We start from the raw sequence: 18,995 nt of genomic DNA on the forward strand, positions 1-18,995 counted from the left end.
AATTAATATAGAACGATTTTTAATTTTAGTGTTTAATAGCTTTACGTAAAATCAAATCTTTCTCATCAATTTAAGGCGTCAAATTGGTCATACAAATTTTGTCGTCAAAGCTCTCGAACATGTCTCGGGAACTATGAATAATTTCTTTTTTTTTTTTTCCGTACAAAGAGTTAGATCACAGTAAATTCTAGCTAAAATCGACGCAAAATATATTAATGCATCTTTAAATGTAGGAAGTTATAACTAAATGTAAAGATATTTAAACTTCGGGGACTAGACGTAATTACTCAACATCAAACCACATTGAACGAGTTTCGGATATTAGCACTTTCGTTTCTAGAACGCTGATACCCGTTAATTGTATCAATATAATCGGAAGGTACATATAGCATATTTGGAGGAATGTTTCGGCACATAGTGGCAAAGTTATATACGCGTGGACAAAACTTGGACCGTCTTTGGTCAATACGAGATTCAAAAAGATATATTTCATTATATTGTTGCTCTCTTCTCTTCTAAGTGCATAAAATACTGATTGGACAAAAAACGCTAATAATAGAAAATAAAATCTGATCGATTTAAACTTACATCTTAACGTAATTATAACGATAAAGTATTATAATTATTACATGATTTGGTTAAATGAAACACACGTTCACTGCCCTCCTGTAACGCAAGTATTTACAACTGCCTGCAGATAAATGAAATCACGGAATATGAAACTTGTGCGAATATATTCACGATCTATAATCTATTTTCGAAAATGCACACCGATTTCAATTTACTTATCTTCAAAATATTCATTCAAAATTGCCGCTAATTAAATTCCATTTCTATTACACGCAAGTAATTGGCAGTGAAAGTAGTGAATCCGTTGTTCAACGAAATATCATCGAGTTGAAACTTATAAATTGACTCTAATATGCAACAGCATATTTTAAATAAATGTATATATCAAAGATTCGTTAAATACATCGTACAAGTACGGATGTGGCCAGGAAGTGTTCGGAATTTTCATATACCGTGTTTATGCAGCATGAATAGACTGTAAAAAGAATTTACGGTTAGGTTTTCTTGCATCGATATAATTATAATCGCCATTAGACAGACGTACCTGTGCAATATCGATGCCAGTTAAAGTCTTAACCATATCCGGTACAAGTGTGACGATACTAAGAACTTCCCCGGTTAATTTCTCTGCTCCGATAGTGGCGCTTCCGTTGGAAACCATTGTTATTTTCTTTGCTTGCGACAAAGGTGCTGCGACTTCAGCAGCGACCTATCAAATAAAACGTGTAAAAAGTACTCACGCTTTATAACAATAAAAATAAAAAATTGAATAATTACTTTTGGAAGAGTATCGAGTATCATGTCTATCATAGCAGCACTTTTGTACTCTTTCCATGCAGCAGCTTTCTTCGCCATTTGCTCCGCTTCCGCTTTAGCCTTCGCGTCGATAGCAAAAGCTTCCGCGTCGCCGCGAATTTTTATTGCCTTCGCTTCCGCTTCCGCTTCCATTATCAAACGCAGTTTATTCGCTTCCGCCATTTTTTCCAACCTATAAACGCACAAACGTTTATCGATGTATATTTTGTAACGTTTAAAAGTTCGTACAACTTGCCTGTATTTTTCTGCGTCCGCTGGTCGTCGTACGGTCGCGTCCAATTCTTTTTCGCGTCTCAACATTTCTTGCTCCTGCACCGCGATCTCCTGTCCGCGTTCTATCACCTTCACTTGCATCTGTTCCTCCATGATTCTTTGCTTGGTTTTAGCGGCTTGTAACTCGTACGCCATCTCTGCTTCCGCTTTCTATAAATAACATAGAGCGTGGAAGAAAAATTGATAAGCATGTTGTTTTCACGGGCAAGAAAGAAAACACACTTTAGTTTGCACTTCGACGTCGTAAGCGGCCTTTTTCAGTTCGAAGTCTCGTTGCGCTTTGGCAATCTCGGTGTTGTTTTGGAAACAAGCGGCCATTCTTTGCTCCTCGGCTATGGCTTCGCGGATCTGAGCGTCTTTGCGAGCTTCCGCCTCTCCCATCCTCGCGTCGCGTTTCACTTCAGCGGTCCGCGCCATTCCAAGGGCCTTCAGATATCCCTATAAATAATCAAGAAATATTTAACTCGATAAAATAGCTAGCGATCAACACTATGTTATCGATATGAATTTTGAATAACACCGATATCAGCATTTAGTTATTAGTCAGCCGGAATTACACAAAGGCGGCACACAATGAAAAATATCGTATCACATATATTTAAATGACACAGGTCTGCAATGTGTATAGAAATATTGTGCTACCATTGAAGCAAGCACTTGATATTCGCTCTAAGTCCCTTCGTTATTTAAACGTTAACACTTTTCGCTAACATTGGCCGAATAGCAGTGCATTGGCATTATATGTAGTGATGAAACAAAATTTGAACGTACCTTTGCCCCCTGCAAGTAGCAAAACAAAAATTGTATTCAATATTTACAATGTAAATGATTTGGACTACATTAACCGATATTAATTAATATTACTTATAAATATCACGCAACCAGTTAAAGGGGGACTTTTAGTGGCGTACAAGCTATTAGTACATTTGCATTAAAAGATAAGTCGATCAAGACATGTTTATGTTCTAGTACTTGAATTCTTTTTCTAACTTTCTGCGTAAAACACTTCCTGGATTGAAAATGAATATTTCTCGATGGACAAAAAGGATTAACTTACTTCCTCGTCTCGGATATCTTTTAATGTATAGGACACAACTGTAATGCCCATGTTGACTAGATCGCTGCTTGCTACTTCGAAAACCTCCTTGCTGAACTTTTTGCGATCCTTGTATATTTCCTGCAACGTAAAAGCGAATTAGATTCGAGATTAGCTCTGTGTCTGCCGTTACATGCGGGGCGCGAAACCCTACAAATTTTGGGGAAATTTACTTCAGATGGCTAGGGACATAATTGCGTGATTGGTTGATCATTCAATTATCAGAAGTTTCGAAAAACTTGGAAATATCGGGATCCCGTGTACCCTTAATTAGATAGCAACGATTCATTTCTTGTTCATTATACCTCCACAGTCATGCTTCCCATTATTGCTCGTTGGTGTCCCTCTAGCGTAACAAGGGCGATATTATGAATCTCTTCTTCCGATTTCCCAAGAAACTGTTCGCACGCGGTTGAAAGCATTTCTTCGTTTTGTCCTTGTATCTTCACCTTTGAACAAACGGATAAATATTTTTAAATTATTTTTACACGTACAAGTCGATTTTACACATTACCTGCGCTATTCCCGTCACAGATATCGGAACTCCTTGACACGTATATACAGTTGGACTTTCTACTTGTAAAGTCATGGTGTTCAATGAGATTCTGGAAAGATGCGATGTTTCTTTGGTAAATGTAAACAAAATTATAAATTTTAATTTTTTTTTAAAAATCGTTAAATAAATATTTTAATGAATTTTTTAATGTTTAGTGTGGTATGCTTACTTTTGCACTTGCTGAACGATAGGCCATACAAATACCCGGCCGCCGGGTACCAAAAGAGGTTTGCTGTAGCAGCATCCTTAAAGAGACGAGAGTAAATCGTAAATCGTAAATCGTAAATCATTGAGGAAAAAATTGAACACAATAGCATAGCAAGTTATAGCGTACGATCTTGTATAGGCTTGAATTTACGTTTAAGGGATACTCGAAACAAGTAAACAGTTAATTAAAATATAAAATAATGAAGTTGGATGGCGATAGTGCGAAACGAATAGGTACAATTAACGATACAAGACGCGACTAATTGTATGATCTAAATATTTATCGCTTAATTGACACAACACCCCTCCCATGTTGACTTACGGAAAGCGTGTAGAAAAGCGAATAAATCGCGGAAATTGATGTGCATAATTACCTGAAACTACAAGGGCCTCGTTCGGACCACAAGTAACAAATCCAAAACTCATGGCCGCGAATCTAAAGGGGAACAATAATCGCTGCAAGTTTAAAGGGATTGAATTACAGCCTAATTCCACTACAGTCAATTGACGTCGTTATGATGTCGTCATTCTTCGTGATCGTATCGAAACTTATGCCGAGTTTACAATAAGCACGAACTTATGCTCGTGCCAATAACATAGTCTTCCCAATAATTCACATTAAACTATTTATTACCGTATAAAAAAATGGGCCATAAATCTTAGCGAGACGTTGCTTCGTTTTTTCGAGAGATTAGATTTCTTTCCTGCTGGTCCAAAATATTTTCGAAAATAACTCGTTTCAAATTGTTCTATATCGGTTCTAATCGTAACAGCTACGAAAAATCTTTTTCATTCTAAATAATTGTTATGTGGTAAATATTCAACAAGGGTATAAATGTTTATCGGATAAAATTTATTTAACATTTTATACACATGTATAAATAAGGTATATCGAAAAGATATATATAATCGAGTATCTATTTTACAAATAATTTCAAAATCGTCTAAACTGTTTCTTGAATCTTTCGTAGTGATAATCGTCGGTTGCTTTCTCGCCGTTATCTTTTCGTTTCCCTTTGAAGTCGTCCCTAGGCGCCGCCACTTTCTTTTTATCGTCCGATTCTTGTTTCGATTTTTGGAAATCCGCGTCCTCTATATTAACTGAAGAGAAAGATACAGTAGTTTTTATTTCGATTTTAATTAATTCAAGGAACGGACGAACATAGAAAGAAAAATTACATCTATTATGTTGTACAAAATTCACAGCCATATTGGTCGGCACAAATTGCGAGGGGCCATCTTTCTTCCTGTGCCTGTCCCAAAGTAATTTCAATTTGGCTTCTTCCGTAGCCTCGATATTCCGAATTTTTGCTCTAAATTAAAAATGAATTTCTTTTATATTTCCAATTTACTAGATTAATGAAAAACAAATAATCACGTACTCTATCCCGAGATCTACTTCCGGTATACCGGATAACATTTGATTAGAAAGCATCTCTTCGCTTCTGTGCGCGGAGCTTTGTCTTAAATGTTCAGGTACTGCTTGCAATGCTGCTTCTTCCGGCGAACAATAGGATCCCTTTTCACTGTTCGATCCGTTCTCCGTTTTCTCATCATTTTTACTCTTCCTCTTTGACAGTTCTTCTTCTATGTACTTCACCCTACAAACAAATTTATGAGTAATTATTCTATATTTTATACAGAATTACTCATACATACATTTCTTCATCTTCGTCTCTTTTATTAGTTTCCGCATTGAATTGTGTACCAATTCCTGTTTCGTAAGCGTCATTTTGTTTCAATTTTGGGTTCTTCAATGCAGCCATATTTACCATTCCTCCAGTTTTTACATTGAAGGGATCTGACTGGAAAAAACAAGGTTTTTCTAGTAGAATAATATAATCATTTGTATTACAAACCAATAATTTGTTTGAAAAACTTACTGTATTTACATCGGGTGTTTCATTTTCACCGAAAGCCAATCCGACAATGTTTATACCCTTTGGACGTTCTCTGAGCTTCTGTATAGTTTTCATTTCTTCAACTTTTTCTCTAAACAATCTCTTTACAATTAATATCTCTCGGCGAAACAATTTTTTTAAGTTCATCTGTCCATTTACCTGACAGAAGCTTCTTCGTTCTCGTCGTCATCCTCGTCCGACGACACTTTTCGTTTTCTTAAAGGTTTCCTCGACTTTTTCTTAAATTCAATTTTAATCGTACCTTCCTCCGTGCTAGTCATCTGTTCCGAAGTATATTATTTAGATCAGTTTTATCAATCACTTTGCGAATATAAGAAAAAAAATTTACCTTATCTTTGTACAATGTGTATCAACACCAATGACGTTGGCAAATTAAATAATTGCAGTTTAACATCAATCGCAGTACGCGTCTCGAGCGCTTCACGAAAGATCACAATGTACACAGCGCGTAGTTAGTTTTGATCAGTGAATCCATCGCTCCGTTTATTTATGTTCCACGAACTATAAATTTATTATAGTCAGGGTCATTTTAATACGTATCCACGCGTGCATGCAGTGACATATGCAACGCGAGAAAAAACTAAAAAGACCCCTGTTTCTTTCGTGTTAAATTTCAACAGTACGAACCGATCACACGTTGCACTTTATCTATGGCGTTCCACGTGAGAAATGCACGTGTGCACGGTTCGATGTCAAAGTGTATCGTTTGTGGAAAATTTGTTCTATAAATGACAGATCGACTTGATTGACTCGATTTCAACGCGTCTTAGAAACCATGAAGAACAAACCACTTCGTCACAAAGAATCGAACACCTTTCAGGTACGAAATACGAAATCTAATTATACGATCGTCGTAACGCGAAGTGTTTTTGAAATGTTTTTCTCTTTCGTAGTTCAAATCATTTTCTGAAAGGGTGAATGACATCGACGTTGATGTGTTTCACCGTGTCGCTCATCGAAATGAAGAGAACGACGAAGAAGTGGAAACGTACTTCCACCAGACTCTTAAGAAATGGAATTTTCTTAACCTCACAGAGGGTTACTGCAGCTTTAAAAAGAAAGTTCGCGATATCGTTACTCTCCCGCAATTGATCAATCAGAAGCAATTTGTGATCGACATGTTAATAGAATATTTAGAGAAGAAGGATGTTCTGTTCCTGCAACCAATTTTAGAGTAAGTGTTTATATTTCGATCTCCCGTTGTAAACTAAAGAATCATAGATATCATGTATATGTTACAGTGAAACACAGAAATCTGGAGAATGTCGACTTTCACATAGTCGCTTAGTGTATGTCCGAAATATTTGCTAAATACCCTTATTTCTGACTTACACCGGTAAATGTTGACATTCACCATGCACTAATGGTGAGTGTTGAACATGTTGGAGATTTATATTTTCTTCTACGTAATTCAGTCGCTATAAAACGTCACAAGGGTGACGTAACTTTTTCGCCTCTCTTTCTGAAAGGATCTAACCCAGACCTAACCCAGACCTAACCCAGACCTTTTGTACGTGGGGAAATCCTCATGGACACCCGCGGGCCCACCCGATGGGCGGGCCGGCGGGTAGTGCCGGACTCTTACCGGCTAAAACCCCACGGTGACCATCCTCAAGCGCTTGGCGAGGGACCGGGAACTCTAGTGAGACATCACAGAGTCCCTCGCCGCGCCGTGCCTTTTCAGGCCCTCCCCGGTGAGAGGCAATCCTCCCACCGCATTTCCACTCAACCGCAGGCGCCTGGTCACCAGCGCCCGCGGCCCCGTGACATGGGACTAAGCCGCCGGCCGCGGGGCCACGTTGGCCGCAGGACACACCCGCAGCCAACTGGCCAACCTGCGGCCTTAGGTCAAACCCGCGGCAAATATCCCATGCCCCAGTCCACTCACACACACATTCACACGCGCAACGCATTCATACCGGTGTTTGGTCCGCGGGAGCTTTCGCTCCGACCTCCGGGATGCCATGCGAGGATGCAGCCACCAGCCTTCTCAGGTTGATGACCCCATCTCCGCATCCCATCCCAGCGGCTGCCCCTATCCGCCACCTGGGGACGCGCCACGTAGGGGTTCACCTCCCCTGCCGCCTGGACAACCAAACGGGTGCGTGGAGACCTAACCCAGACCTAACCCAGACCTAACCCAGACCTAACCCAGACCTAACCCAGACTTAATCCAGATCTAACCCAGACCTAACCCAGACCTAACCCAGACCTAACCCAGACCTAACCCAAACTTAATCCAGACCTAACCCCCGTTATCTGGGTCAGGTCTGGGTCAGGTCTGGGTTAGGTTTGGGTTAGGTTTGGGTTAGGTCTGGATTAAGTCTGGGTTAGGTCTGGGTTAGGTCTGGAATAAGTCTGAATTAAGTCTGGGTTAGGTTTGGGTTAGGTCTGGATTAAGTCTGGGTTAGGTCTGGGTTAGGTCTGGAATAAGTGTGAATTAAGTCTGGGTTAGGTCTGGGTTAGGTCTGGGTTAAATCTATTTAAAACAAAATATATCTATTCCCTGGGGGAATAAGGTTATCTATAAATCCAGACCTAACCCAGACCTAACCCAGACCACTCTGTTATTAAATAGGATTTTTGAGTCATATAAAATTATTTCATAAGAATTTTATTGTATACCAGGTCTGGGTTAGGTCTGGGTTAGGTCTGGGTTAGAAAAAGATCACGATTTACTGCAGTATCCATTTAGTATAAATTAGGGTATCGGGAAAAAAATTAAGAAAACGTTGCTCGCGTTATCAAAGCTTGCATAAGACTGACAAAGCTGATTGACTCCGAGCAGAACAAAGGATTTGGCGGGAGAGAGTCAGTCGCTTGTTTTTTGACTCTTCTGTTTTGGACCTCCACCAGAGCATATCTGTGATTGTCGACACACACCGGAGAGGGTCCGAATGTACAACAATGTAATGAAATATTCGATCTTTCACCGACGTATTTGGTATCTGTTGACATTCACCGGTGAAAGTTGACATTCTCCAACTTCGGTCATTCACGGTAACATATACGTAACGTTCATCTTTAATCTTAAGATCATCGACCATGACGATACGCTAAAATATCTAGTTATTATTAATTTTTTATTGTAGATTAGTAGTTGCTGTGTCGAAAGATCTACAGAAGGATTTTTACGAATACTTCCCTCGTTTTTTATCCGTTATCGTGGATTTGTTGCAAACAAAAGATACGGATCAATTAGAATACACGTTTACGTCGTTGGCTTATTTATTTAAGTTCTTATGGCGGTATTTGGTTAAAAACGTTAAGACCGTATTCGACCTGCTGCTGCCATTGTTGGGAGATACGCAGCCAGTGTATATAAATAATTTTGCTGCCGAAAGTTTTGCTTTCGTTGTGCGAAAAGTCAAAGACAAAGATTCTTTTTTAAAGACGCTGTTGCTTATCCTGAAAGACAATTCTAACGGAGTTCCAGGATGTGGCAAATTGTTGTTCGAAGTAATATCCGGTATACCGGGACAATTTCATTCGTGCGCGGAACAAATGCTCACGTCGTATCTTATCGTATTGAACGACGAGTCTGTCGATCAAAATTTAACGTTCAAATTGACGAAAGAAATTGTTAACTGTTTGGTAGAAAATATACATCCGCAGAAGTGTAAAGTATTCTGGACGGTGCTGTTAAACGTTATGGATCCGTTTATCGGAAAAACGAGAAAGTTCCAACCAGCTGCCGGAAGAGAAAAGAGCTTGATTCTTCTAATGCAATTGTTATCTATAGCGATTAATCACAAAAATGGAAAATTGGTCGTGGATCCTGTACCTCTGCTTAAAAAGCTGACGCAAACTCTAGATATTTTCGAAAACGATAGCGACGTATTAAGAGAAATTATAAATGTAGTTGTTGCTATTCTTTTAGCAACCAACGTTAAATTGATGCAAGAGACATCCAGCCAGATATTAATTAAAGTTATGGCAGTGAAAGATGTTAGGTTGTTGTACGACGCTGTGGAAAGTTTGATGCATTACTCGGCGTTTGAAACTTTGATACTATCCCATATATTACGACACAATATTACTAACGACTTCAACAATGACAGTTTACAATTGTTTACAAAAATAATTAAGGAAAAAGCACCATTGTGTATAAACGGTATCAATTTAAATAAATGGAAGAAGTATGTTTTGGATGTACGAGGTATAAAACCAGATAGTATTAACTTCCTCCTGAAGGAATTGAAAACTTTATCGGATAATAATATATCGACAGATGCATTAAAAATATTAATCATTCTGCCGCATTTGAAACCTTTGCCTGAAGAATCCAAAGATATTTTAAAAGAGGGAATATCGTCCTTATATAAGCAGATATTGGACAACGATAATACGGAAAATAACGAAGCTAAACTATGTTTTACATTCTTGTTAGCTTTGGAATCAGCAATCCATATTTTTGAACCTGAAATTTTGCAGGAGTTCATGAAAACGCGTGATATAAAAATACTGGATCTTATAGCCAAATACCCTGACAATAAATTGATTCTGAACGCGGTAGATTTGTGTATAACATATTTTAGTACATCGCAGCAACGGGAAATGTACATAAATCAAATCGTATTCGACAATTTAAACAACGTCGTTGCTCGAAAATTGAGTTCCCCTTTCGGTGAAGTTCGTTTAATCGTAACTCATTTGTACTCGTTGTATTCTGACGTCAGAGAAATTACATCGTTCGTTCCAAGTACTGGAAAAAATGCCATGGGACTTATGTACTTGGCGGAATGTGAACCTATAACTGTGCATAATTACCGGGACAGATTATTGCACTTGCAGAGTTTAGTGTTTGAAAGTAACGCAGTGTCCTGTTTACATCCCAAGTACAATGAACTTCCACTGCGGTATTTGTTGGGGAATTTGTATATAAACTTTTCTATACTATGGGAACCCGTCAGCAAGATCATAGCTACATACGCTGTCAAAGAGTGCGAACAGTTTTGGCCAATATTCTTAACAGAATTAAAATGTAATTACAAAGGGACCGTAGATCATGCTCCATCGTACGACTGCGTTGTTATTTCCAATATAGAAGACACAATGCGAAAGAGCAACGACAAACAAGATTACGAAAACAATAAAATACTTTTGTGGAAGTGTATGGCACATTTCTCACATTTCTGCGAAGCGAAGAACAGGGACATAACCGGATTGTTCATAGACCATGTGAACGACAATTTCTTCCAGTCAAACTCCGAAGATGCTAATTGTTGTAGTATTATGAAGACTCAAGAGCTAAATACTTCCGACAGTAAATTAGAAATTGATGAGGAGTCCGAAGAGGATGAAATGGATGAAAAGGAAGAGGAAGAAGCTACGGTTCCTGCAAATACGAAGCGTAAGCAAATAGATGCAGAGCTTAAACAAATGTTTGCAGCGAACAGGGGTTACAAAAGGAAACTTTTGATCGCGCAGATGGCGATATTTGAGAAGGCAACGAATCCAAGAACGTTGTACAGGGAATCGGAGATGCAGAGAATTTACTTGGATTTATTGTCATCGAAGAACCCTGATATTCAAAGGGCTGCTTTAAATTGCCTTCTAGCTTACAAGCATAAATATCTGTTACCGTACAAAGATACTCTGTGTAATATAATTGGCGATAAGAATTTAAAAAACGAGCTCACGCGATTCAAGGTCGACAACGAGAGCAACATGATACAGCTCGAACATCGGGGCGAATTCATACCTATATTGATGAGAGTGATTTATGCAAAAATGGTTACGAAAACAGGAATGAGGACCGGTGGTAAAATTGGAGGAACCGTGAAACGTAAAATGATCTTACGTTTCCTGGCCGGCACGCAAGAAAACGAGATGATCGTGTTTACCAAAATGGCGTTCAAACCATTCAATAAGTATATGTCGCTCGAATCGTACGAAAACTTAAATATAAAGCAACTCACGCTTGATATTATTAATACAGTCGATTTGAACAATGTCACTCCGCCTAAACGTTTGCTGAGCGCGACAAATTTACTTGGAATTTTGATAGAACAATTTGGTAGCAAAATGACTAGCAAGCTGCTACCTTATTTGCTTGGTTTGGTGATTTGCAATCTAGCAGAGGTTACTGGGATCTTACAGAAATCAAATAAAGTTCATGCTGGTTACTTGTCGTGTATAAAAAGGGTACGAGTAAGTTGCATCTTGATATTAGCAAGGTTCTTCGATCATTTCAAGGACTATCCATGGAGCGAACATGAATTAGACGCCATGTTTAACGTAGCAGTGTTTCCATGGGTGGAGAAACTGCCCATAGATGGTATACACAGCCCCACACCATTGTTAAAGCTGTTTCTATCATGGAGCCAAAACTCTCGTTATTATCCATTATTTATAAAATGTCGCGAGGACGACAAATCGGTCAGCCCGCTTCCGTACATTATGCAACTGCTTTTGGCCCCCAAAGCTCACGCGTCTGTGACGAACGCCATACTTGAAATGATCGAAAGAATGGTCACGTTACAAGATTATGGCAAAACGAACGAGAACGATATGGAAACCGATACGGTTTTCGTTCCACTGACGCATTCACTCACCAATTTGCTAGAAATAAACGAAGAAGCATTGTCGAATGGAATCAATTATGGCTCGACTATACTGCTCCCTCACGTCTTCAGTATCTTGGAATACATTAAAAGGAAACTCGAGAAGTCGAACAGAGGGGTGAAGAAAACTGAATTGACCATACTGTCACGTATTTCGGAATTCGTGAAAGATCCAAACGCATGCGACACGCTTCTTGCTCTCACTTTACCCATATTGGTGAAAAGAGCAACCGCTGGAGAAGGGGAAGAAACGATTATGGAATTACTAACAACCGTTATAAATCTTATAAAACATATCAAGAGACCAGAGATTCATATACGTGCGATTTTACCTCTGTTGGGCATTTTATCTGCTATACCAACCCGCAAGCTTTTCTTGGAGCTTTACAAAACTATCGCCGAAGCGTCCACGGGGGATAACCGCGAAACGTTGTTAAAAAATTATAATTTAATAACCGCGCTGAATGCATGGGACCGCAGATGGATCGATCAGGCAGATTTCCAAAAGAGACTGGACGCATTTACTGAGATTAATAACGCGGCGGGAAAGGATGAAATTACAATGGAGTTTGGGGTGGCTGTGATTTATAACTGTTATTACTTTCTTAGAAATGAGACGGATTTAGCGTTGAAAGATTACGCGGGACAGTGCCTCAAGCTTATTGGTCCCAAATTGGCGAAGAAGCACGGGGAGAATGTAACGGATAAACGTTATCTGATGGACGACACTATTTTACCGCTTATAAGGAAAGGGATTGTTAGTAAAAATGATACTGTCAGACTTCAGTCGATAGGTCTGTTAGGGTGTTTGGCTATGGAGTGCCCGGAAGTGCACCCCATTTTGCGAGACTTGTCGTTGTTGACTAACAAAGTAGACCCTGAAGTGGATTTTTTTGAGAATATGCAACATTTGCAACTGCACAGAAGGGCTCGTGCGTTGTTGAAGTTCTGTAGCTTGGCAAAGACGTTGAAAAAGGCGCCGAATCCGAGAACACTGACTCAGTTTATTCTTCCTCTTGCCTCCTCGTATTTGTGCAACGAGAGTTTCATACACAAAAACAGCCTTGTCGATGCTGCCATCGAGACAGTCGGGACAGCGTGCAGACTGTTACCTTGGCACCAGTACGAGGTCATCTTGAAACACTATTTAGGGAAACTGAGACATTCCGTCGAGTTTCAGAAGCAGCTTGTCAGAACCGTTGTCATCATCCTGGATTCTTTTCACTTTAATTTGTCAAAGTGTAACAAGCCTGTCGAAGAATGTTCGACGCTGGACAATTCTAAAACAACCAAAGAAGAGGATGAGAATGTTGATGAAAAGGCGGAACAGTTGGACGAAGTTTTAAATTCTGAAACCTTGGAGAACGCGGTGGAAATTCTAGAAACGGTTCAGAAAGAAGAGGAAGAGAGTGAATTTGTGATGGAGAAGCAAACGATTCTTTCAGAGAACGGGGCGCAAAGAATCGTGTTTAGTATATCCAAAGAATTGTTGCCACAACTTCATCGTTCGATCGTAGCTAAAACTCAGCAGGAGAGTAGTCACAAGATTAACAAAAAGAAGATTTCATCAGAGAACGAGGAAGAAGAACTAATGCGTGTTCCCATCGCGCTTGCGTTTGTTAAACTGTTACAGAAATTACCCCAATGTATGCTGGGTACAAATTTACCAGGGTGAGTGTACACGTTTCCATAAAAAATTTACAAATTATTAAAGATTCATTGTTTTAGAATCTTCATGAAATTATGCGCGTTCCTGAAGTCGCGTTTGGAATCGGTGCGGCGCGTTACTCGCGAGATACTGCAAAAGATCATGATCACTCTGGGTCCAAAGTATCTTCATTACCTGTTGAGAGAGATGAATACATTGTTAACGAAAGGTTTTCAAATTCATGTACTTGCGTACACAGTGCAATCGGTGTTGGTCTCCTTGAAACCGTATTTTCAAAAAGGCGACATTAATGAGAATCTTCAAAGTATTTTATCTGTAAGTAGTATTGTACGCACCCTTTGATAGTGGTAAACACTTTGTTCCAAATTAAAGTAATCTGTTTTAACGAATCAGGTGTGTAAAGTAGATCTGTTTGGGTTGACCGCAGAAGAGAAAGAAGTAATAGGAATCGTGAAAAATGTCTCAGAGGCAAAGTCCACAAAAAGCTTCGATATTTTTCATATATTGGCGCAATACATCACGGAATCTTGCTTGGTGGATTTAATTTTACCATTGAAAGAAGTGCTTATAAGAACACGCTCTCACAAAACCGTGCAGAAAGTGGTGGAATGCTTAAGAAATGTAGTATTGGGTTTGGCAGATAACGTCTATATACCATTGGAGCAAATGCTTATATTTCTTTATGGCGTGGCTTCTGAAAGCATTCCCGAGCTCATACCTGAGAGAAAGAACAAGCAGTTAACCGAGAAAGAAGTAAAAATAATGGCTATACAGAAGCCTGATTCCTTCATTATTCCACCTCAGCCAAAAAACAGAATGGGCATAAAGGCTGTTTCAAAAACATCGAAGAATACCAATGTTCATGTTATCATTGAATTTGGTTTGAAACTGTTTCATATTTTACTGAAAAGGGACAAAGTATCCGCTGCAAAGTTCAAACCTCTCATAGATCCGTTTGTACCACTTATGAGCGACTGTATAAAGTCTCAACACGTTAAGGTAAAGCTATCTTAGAGACTTATATTCGATTTACGCGGGAAATTAACCCTTTGACTGCTAAAGACGTAAATATACGCCCTTTGCATTTTTTTACTATAACACCTTTCACTGTTTTACCAATTGATTCGACACGGAATTAAATATTTTAATTCATTTGCATTTATTATTTTTTTAAACCGTAAGAATGGTTTCTCAAATCTCCGGGTACTTTTTTGGTCACTAGTCGCAGCGCCATCTATGTCGATGGATTCTTCCTAGGAGGCGCTGCAGTCAATAGGTTAATTACCAAGCCGAATTGCACGAATGTTTAAGCTGAATCGTAATCTTTCTTTCAGCTGAGCACATTAGCGTTGCAGTGTTTAAACTGGCTGCTCAAGATGGACTTATCATCGGTGCAGGACAGAATCTCCGACATCTGCTCGTCCATATTCAGCATACTGCACAAATACGCCGCGGCTGGTTTGAGCAAAGGGGATAATTTTGATCTGGTCATGGCTAGCTTCAAATGCATGTCGGTGATCGTCCGCGACGTGAAACACTACACGATCACCACGGACCAAGTAAAAGTTCTGATCATGTACGCCGAACAAGATATGCACAACAACGACCGACACGCGACAGCGTTCGGTCTGCTAAAGGCGATAATCGCTCGGAAGATGGTATTCCCCGAAATGTACGCTGTCATGGAGAAAGTTGCTGCTCTGAGCATCACGTCGGAATTGGAACACATCAGGCAGCAATCGCGTTCCGTGTTTTATTCGTACTTGATGGACTATCCCCTTGGGAAACATTTGAACAAACATATAGTGTTTTATTTAACGCAACTCGGTTACGAGATGCAACCTGGCCGACTCAGCGCGTTAGAAATGATTCACAGCATTATTACAGGATTTCCATTAGTACGTACTTGTAGTTTAAAACGCATACCAATTGTATCATTGTATAATTTAAGAATTGTAATTTTAGAAAGCTTTGACGCTGAAGTCAGCCCTGATATTTGTAATGGCGGGCGCACGATTGGTGAACGACGACGATCCGACGTGTCGTAAATTATGCGCAAAGTGTATCAAAGAAATGATAACGCGTTTACCTCACAACGACAGAAGCAAACTCTTCGACATAGCCATGGAATGGTTAAAAGATACGAAGGTTATTATCGGAGACTTGAAGCTTAAGGAATCGTATCGCGTTCGACTGTTCGTATAATTAATAATTTCAGATAATGCATCGCGCTCTGGCTGCTCAGTTATGCGGCATATTCGTGATCGTGGAAAAAGACACGTTCGAATGTCGATTGAAAGAGATACTGCCCCTTCTACTGAGACAGTTCCACGCGAAGTTCGACGACAAAGACGAGCCTGGTCGTTTCGTGAAATTACGCGCAAACGAGGAAACTGAATTCAAGATACCATCGAGCGTCAAGGATCCAGAGAGGATGAAGGATCATCATATGTTTCAGGTCTTGCAGTTGTTGTTAAAAATATCAGCGAATTGTACAGCGTTCCTAAAAAACGAAGAGTACAAGGAAACAGTCCGTTCGTTTGCTGGTACATTAAACATTCTATCGATAAATAATTTTTTTTTTTCATGTTTGTACTAAGGTATAGTTTGTACATTTTAGAATACAGTCAATTCTTATTGGCACATCCGCACACGTGGGTTCGTTTAGCAGCGTCGCAGATGATTGGTTTTGTGTTGGCTGCCCTCGACATCGACAAAATTATAGACTTGCTAGAAAATCCCGGAAAATGCGAAACGGAAACCGGTTACATGTGCTCCGAGCCTGACGTAATCATCAGAAGTTTAACTTTAGATTTAATCGCGCAATTGCAACCCGATACGACGTTCGAGGAGCTGACCGATCAAACCATTAAAAATTTAATTTTTATCGCGAGAATATTGAAATCCGTAAAAACATCTGGCTTCGAACCGATCGAAGGAAGCGACCAGGTAAAAGGGAAAGACAAGAACCAGTTATCTCTTCCTTGGCTCGTCAGAAGACTAAGAAAGGCTGTGAACATAGAAATAACTCAAGCTCCTAAATCGATAACAGTGGTGCGTATTTTTACTTCTGTTATGGCAATAGGTAATCATAATGAGTGGTAATATTTTCAGCGAACTGCATTCTTCAAATGGACAGCTGGTGCAGTGGCCACTATACCCATGGAGTGTTTGAACGCAGTACTTTTTAATATTATGTCGCCGATTGCACGCGAAATGTCGAGCACGGAAGAGAGTAATGTCGCTTTACGACGACTGGCGAAAGAAGCGGCTGTGATGATCAAGAAACGTTTAGGCAATGAAGAATATACTAGGTTATTGAGCAGGGTGCAACAGAAATTAGATATTAAGAAAGCGGAAAGAAGGAAATCACGCACGCAACAGGTAGCATTTTGTATTTACAGATTAGCCCTCCTGCAACACGGTATCCTGTAACACTGTACTTCTACAGCACTGGATAACATGATTTATGCCTAACATATTAAAAAATTACGCGAAGGAATAATGCATTATAGTGGCTTTACAAAATTTTAATGGTAGATTCTAGAGGCCAAAATAAGACGAAAATCAAGAATACCAATTTGTTGATTGAGGCTTCGTTAAAAAGTTATTAACGTTTGAAGTTCCGCCTGTAGAACTACTGTCGCGCGCACGCAGTTGTGCGCAGGTTGCCTATCTACAGGCGCAATTATAAACGTTAATAACTCTTTAACGAAGCCTCCATGAACAAATTAGTATTCTTCATTTTCGTCTTATTTTGGCCTCTAGAATCTACCATTAAAATATAAATTAAGGTTGCGTTAAATTAAAATAATATGCTCATGTAGAAGTAAAAAAAAATTTGTTTTTAATAAGTTTTCGGAACGTAACTCCCCTCTGGATCTCATATAACACGGTTTCACACAGCACGACATTTTCTAGGAACCTATCTACCGTGTTATAGGAGGGTTACCTGTACTTGTTTTTACGCGCGATGGATAAATTAGTACGATCGCGAATATGTTAAATTTATTTTCATTGCAGTTCGTGACGGACCCAGAGTTGGCTGCGAAACGTAAAATTGCGAGGCAACAGAAGAAAAAAGAAGCTAGGAAGAGGAAAATGGACGTCATGAAAGGTAAAAAAGTAACGAAGAAACGTCGCAAAAAAGAAGTTGATTTAGATATTATATGAATTTTCTGTTTGAAGTGAAATTCTGATGTACATAAATTAAGGATATCTGATAACAGATTTAAATTTTATCTGATTGAAATTTTGTACAGTACTCTATAGTACATGTGTGATTGTATACTAAGAAGCGAATATGTATATTTTGTAAGTTAATGCGCATACATCTATCTTTTTTAAATGACCAACATTTCATGACCACGTGTAAAAAGTGCAACATTTTATATTATACCGCCAAAATAATACAAAAACTAATCATTTACATTGTAAATTTTTACAAAATTCATTGAATTACTGGTAGTAATATTCAACTTATCAAAAATAATATATAAACATTTAAATACTAATGGTGTGGACACTATCGATCGTTGACCTCGAATTATATAATTACTGCAAATGCGAAACAAGTAAAAAAAGATTGTGAAAACCCAACAAATTCTCGAACAGTTTCGAGAAATTAATACAAGCGGAAAGGAAATACGCGCGGCGCCATGAAAAATGTGCATTTGCATTTTTCGAGGGCATCGTTGCCATTATGGCAAAAACAGCCGTAAAAAATGGAGACATTATCATATCATTTAACTTTTCCTGCTCGGTAAACGTTCAGAATATATTGTCAAATAAACAATAAATATTGTTTCAAGATTTCGTAATTTTTGAGGTTGGGGGGGGTGATCATAGTGATCGAAAATTCTTTACATTTTACAATAGAACCCCAACACTTGTACAATATTTAATATCGAGTAAAATTTTCTGCTAAATTTGGTGCCCCCTCTCGTTGTAAAAAAAAGAGTTAACGAACAAGATTATCCCGAAAGAGATACAAGTACGAGTACGAATATTTACGTTGTTACAAGTTATATATTTATCTGTAATACCTGGACTTACATAAAATTGTAGATTGCGCCGTTTCCCGGAGAAATAATTAATTACATGGTAGTCTACACGTATAAAAGAAAACTACACCACATCCGTAGGTCTTCGTAGACGCCATCGATACTCGCTACCCGATCTTCTCCATAGATGTCGTTACAGGGTATAAATAAATTTAAAAGCCGGCGAAACAAAGTATTCCGTGATCTGTTTATCACCTCGTGAACGAATAACTTGTTTAAAATAAAATAACAATTTGGTTACTTTCGAAATTATTAAG

The 18,995-nt window shown here is 38.9% G+C and overlaps 3 protein-coding genes across 4 annotated transcripts; 1 reads left to right on the top strand and 2 right to left on the bottom strand.

Moving 5' to 3' along the window:
* Positions 1–78: 78 nt before the first annotated feature.
* On the bottom strand, positions 79–4,025 carry LOC122395031 (flotillin-1). 2 transcript variants are annotated; one of them, XM_043392313.1, is made up of 11 exons: positions 3,893–4,025; positions 3,481–3,556; positions 3,270–3,360; positions 3,061–3,204; positions 2,717–2,836; positions 2,431–2,439; positions 1,882–2,097; positions 1,622–1,809; positions 1,348–1,558; positions 1,115–1,279; positions 79–1,045 (listed from the first exon to the last, which is right to left on the bottom strand). In XM_043392313.1, the coding sequence occupies exons 1-11, from the start codon at positions 3,942–3,944 to the stop codon at positions 1,028–1,030; spliced, it is 1,290 nt and encodes a 429-aa protein (XP_043248248.1). In that variant the 5' UTR covers positions 3,945–4,025; the 3' UTR covers positions 79–1,027. The 2 variants fall into 2 exon arrangements, with proteins under 2 accessions (XP_043248248.1, XP_043248247.1); XM_043392312.1 differs by lacking the exon at positions 2,431–2,439.
* Positions 4,026–4,365: 340 nt separating this feature from the next.
* Positions 4,366–5,918, bottom strand: LOC122395199 (telomere length and silencing protein 1 homolog). The gene is made up of 7 exons (XM_043392597.1): positions 5,769–5,918; positions 5,579–5,700; positions 5,402–5,510; positions 5,178–5,323; positions 4,901–5,119; positions 4,698–4,831; positions 4,366–4,619 (listed from the first exon to the last, which is right to left on the bottom strand). Exons 2-7 carry the CDS (start codon positions 5,698–5,700, stop codon positions 4,453–4,455), a joined length of 897 nt encoding a protein of 298 aa, XP_043248532.1. The 5' UTR covers positions 5,769–5,918; the 3' UTR covers positions 4,366–4,452.
* A 234-nt stretch (positions 5,919–6,152) lies between these two features.
* Positions 6,153–18,072, top strand: LOC122395200 (small subunit processome component 20 homolog). The gene is made up of 11 exons (XM_043392598.1): positions 6,153–6,260; positions 6,334–6,614; positions 8,533–13,677; positions 13,735–13,990; positions 14,069–14,674; positions 15,010–15,573; positions 15,641–15,823; positions 15,894–16,221; positions 16,296–16,729; positions 16,790–17,059; positions 17,699–18,072. The coding sequence occupies exons 1-11, from the start codon at positions 6,216–6,218 to the stop codon at positions 17,846–17,848; spliced, it is 8,262 nt and encodes a 2,753-aa protein (XP_043248533.1). The 5' UTR covers positions 6,153–6,215; the 3' UTR covers positions 17,849–18,072.
* Positions 18,073–18,995: the final 923 nt, after the last annotated feature.

Source organism: Colletes gigas, unplaced genomic scaffold, assembly GCF_013123115.1.
Source record: "Colletes gigas isolate AHSC1104 unplaced genomic scaffold, ASM1312311v1 Colletes_gigas_Sc00005, whole genome shotgun sequence".
In the NCBI taxonomy this organism is placed as follows: domain Eukaryota; kingdom Metazoa; phylum Arthropoda; class Insecta; order Hymenoptera; family Colletidae; genus Colletes; species Colletes gigas.

What these genes read in the sequence shown, in the direction of transcription:
- LOC122395031 (XM_043392313.1), bottom strand. Translation starts at nt 3,944, where the DNA reads ATGAGTTTTGGATTTGTTACTTGTGGTCCGAACGAGGCCCTTGTAGTT. An exon ending in ATCGTTCAGCAAGTGCAAAA is followed by an intron (nt 3,361 to 3,480) that starts GTAAGCATACCA and finishes GCATCTTTCCAG; the next exon opens with AATCTCATTGAACACCATGA. An exon ending in TACTCGATACTCTTCCAAAA is followed by an intron (nt 1,280 to 1,347) that starts GTAATTATTCAA and finishes TTTATTTGATAG; the next exon opens with GTCGCTGCTGAAGTCGCAGC.
- LOC122395199 (XM_043392597.1), bottom strand. Translation starts at nt 5,700, where the DNA reads ATGACTAGCACGGAGGAAGGTACGATTAAAATTGAATTTAAGAAAAAG. An exon ending in AACGAAGAAGCTTCTGTCAG is followed by an intron (nt 5,511 to 5,578) that starts GTAAATGGACAG and finishes GAGATTGTTTAG; the next exon opens with AGAAAAAGTTGAAGAAATGA. An exon ending in AGAGACGAAGATGAAGAAAT is followed by an intron (nt 5,120 to 5,177) that starts GTATGTATGAGT and finishes ATTTGTTTGTAG; the next exon opens with GGTGAAGTACATAGAAGAAG.
- LOC122395200 (XM_043392598.1), top strand. Translation starts at nt 6,216, where the DNA reads ATGAAGAACAAACCACTTCGTCACAAAGAATCGAACACCTTTCAG. An exon ending in AACAGTCCGTTCGTTTGCTG is followed by an intron (nt 16,222 to 16,295) that starts GTACATTAAACA and finishes TGTACATTTTAG; the next exon opens with AATACAGTCAATTCTTATTG. An exon ending in CTCCTAAATCGATAACAGTG is followed by an intron (nt 16,730 to 16,789) that starts GTGCGTATTTTT and finishes TAATATTTTCAG; the next exon opens with CGAACTGCATTCTTCAAATG.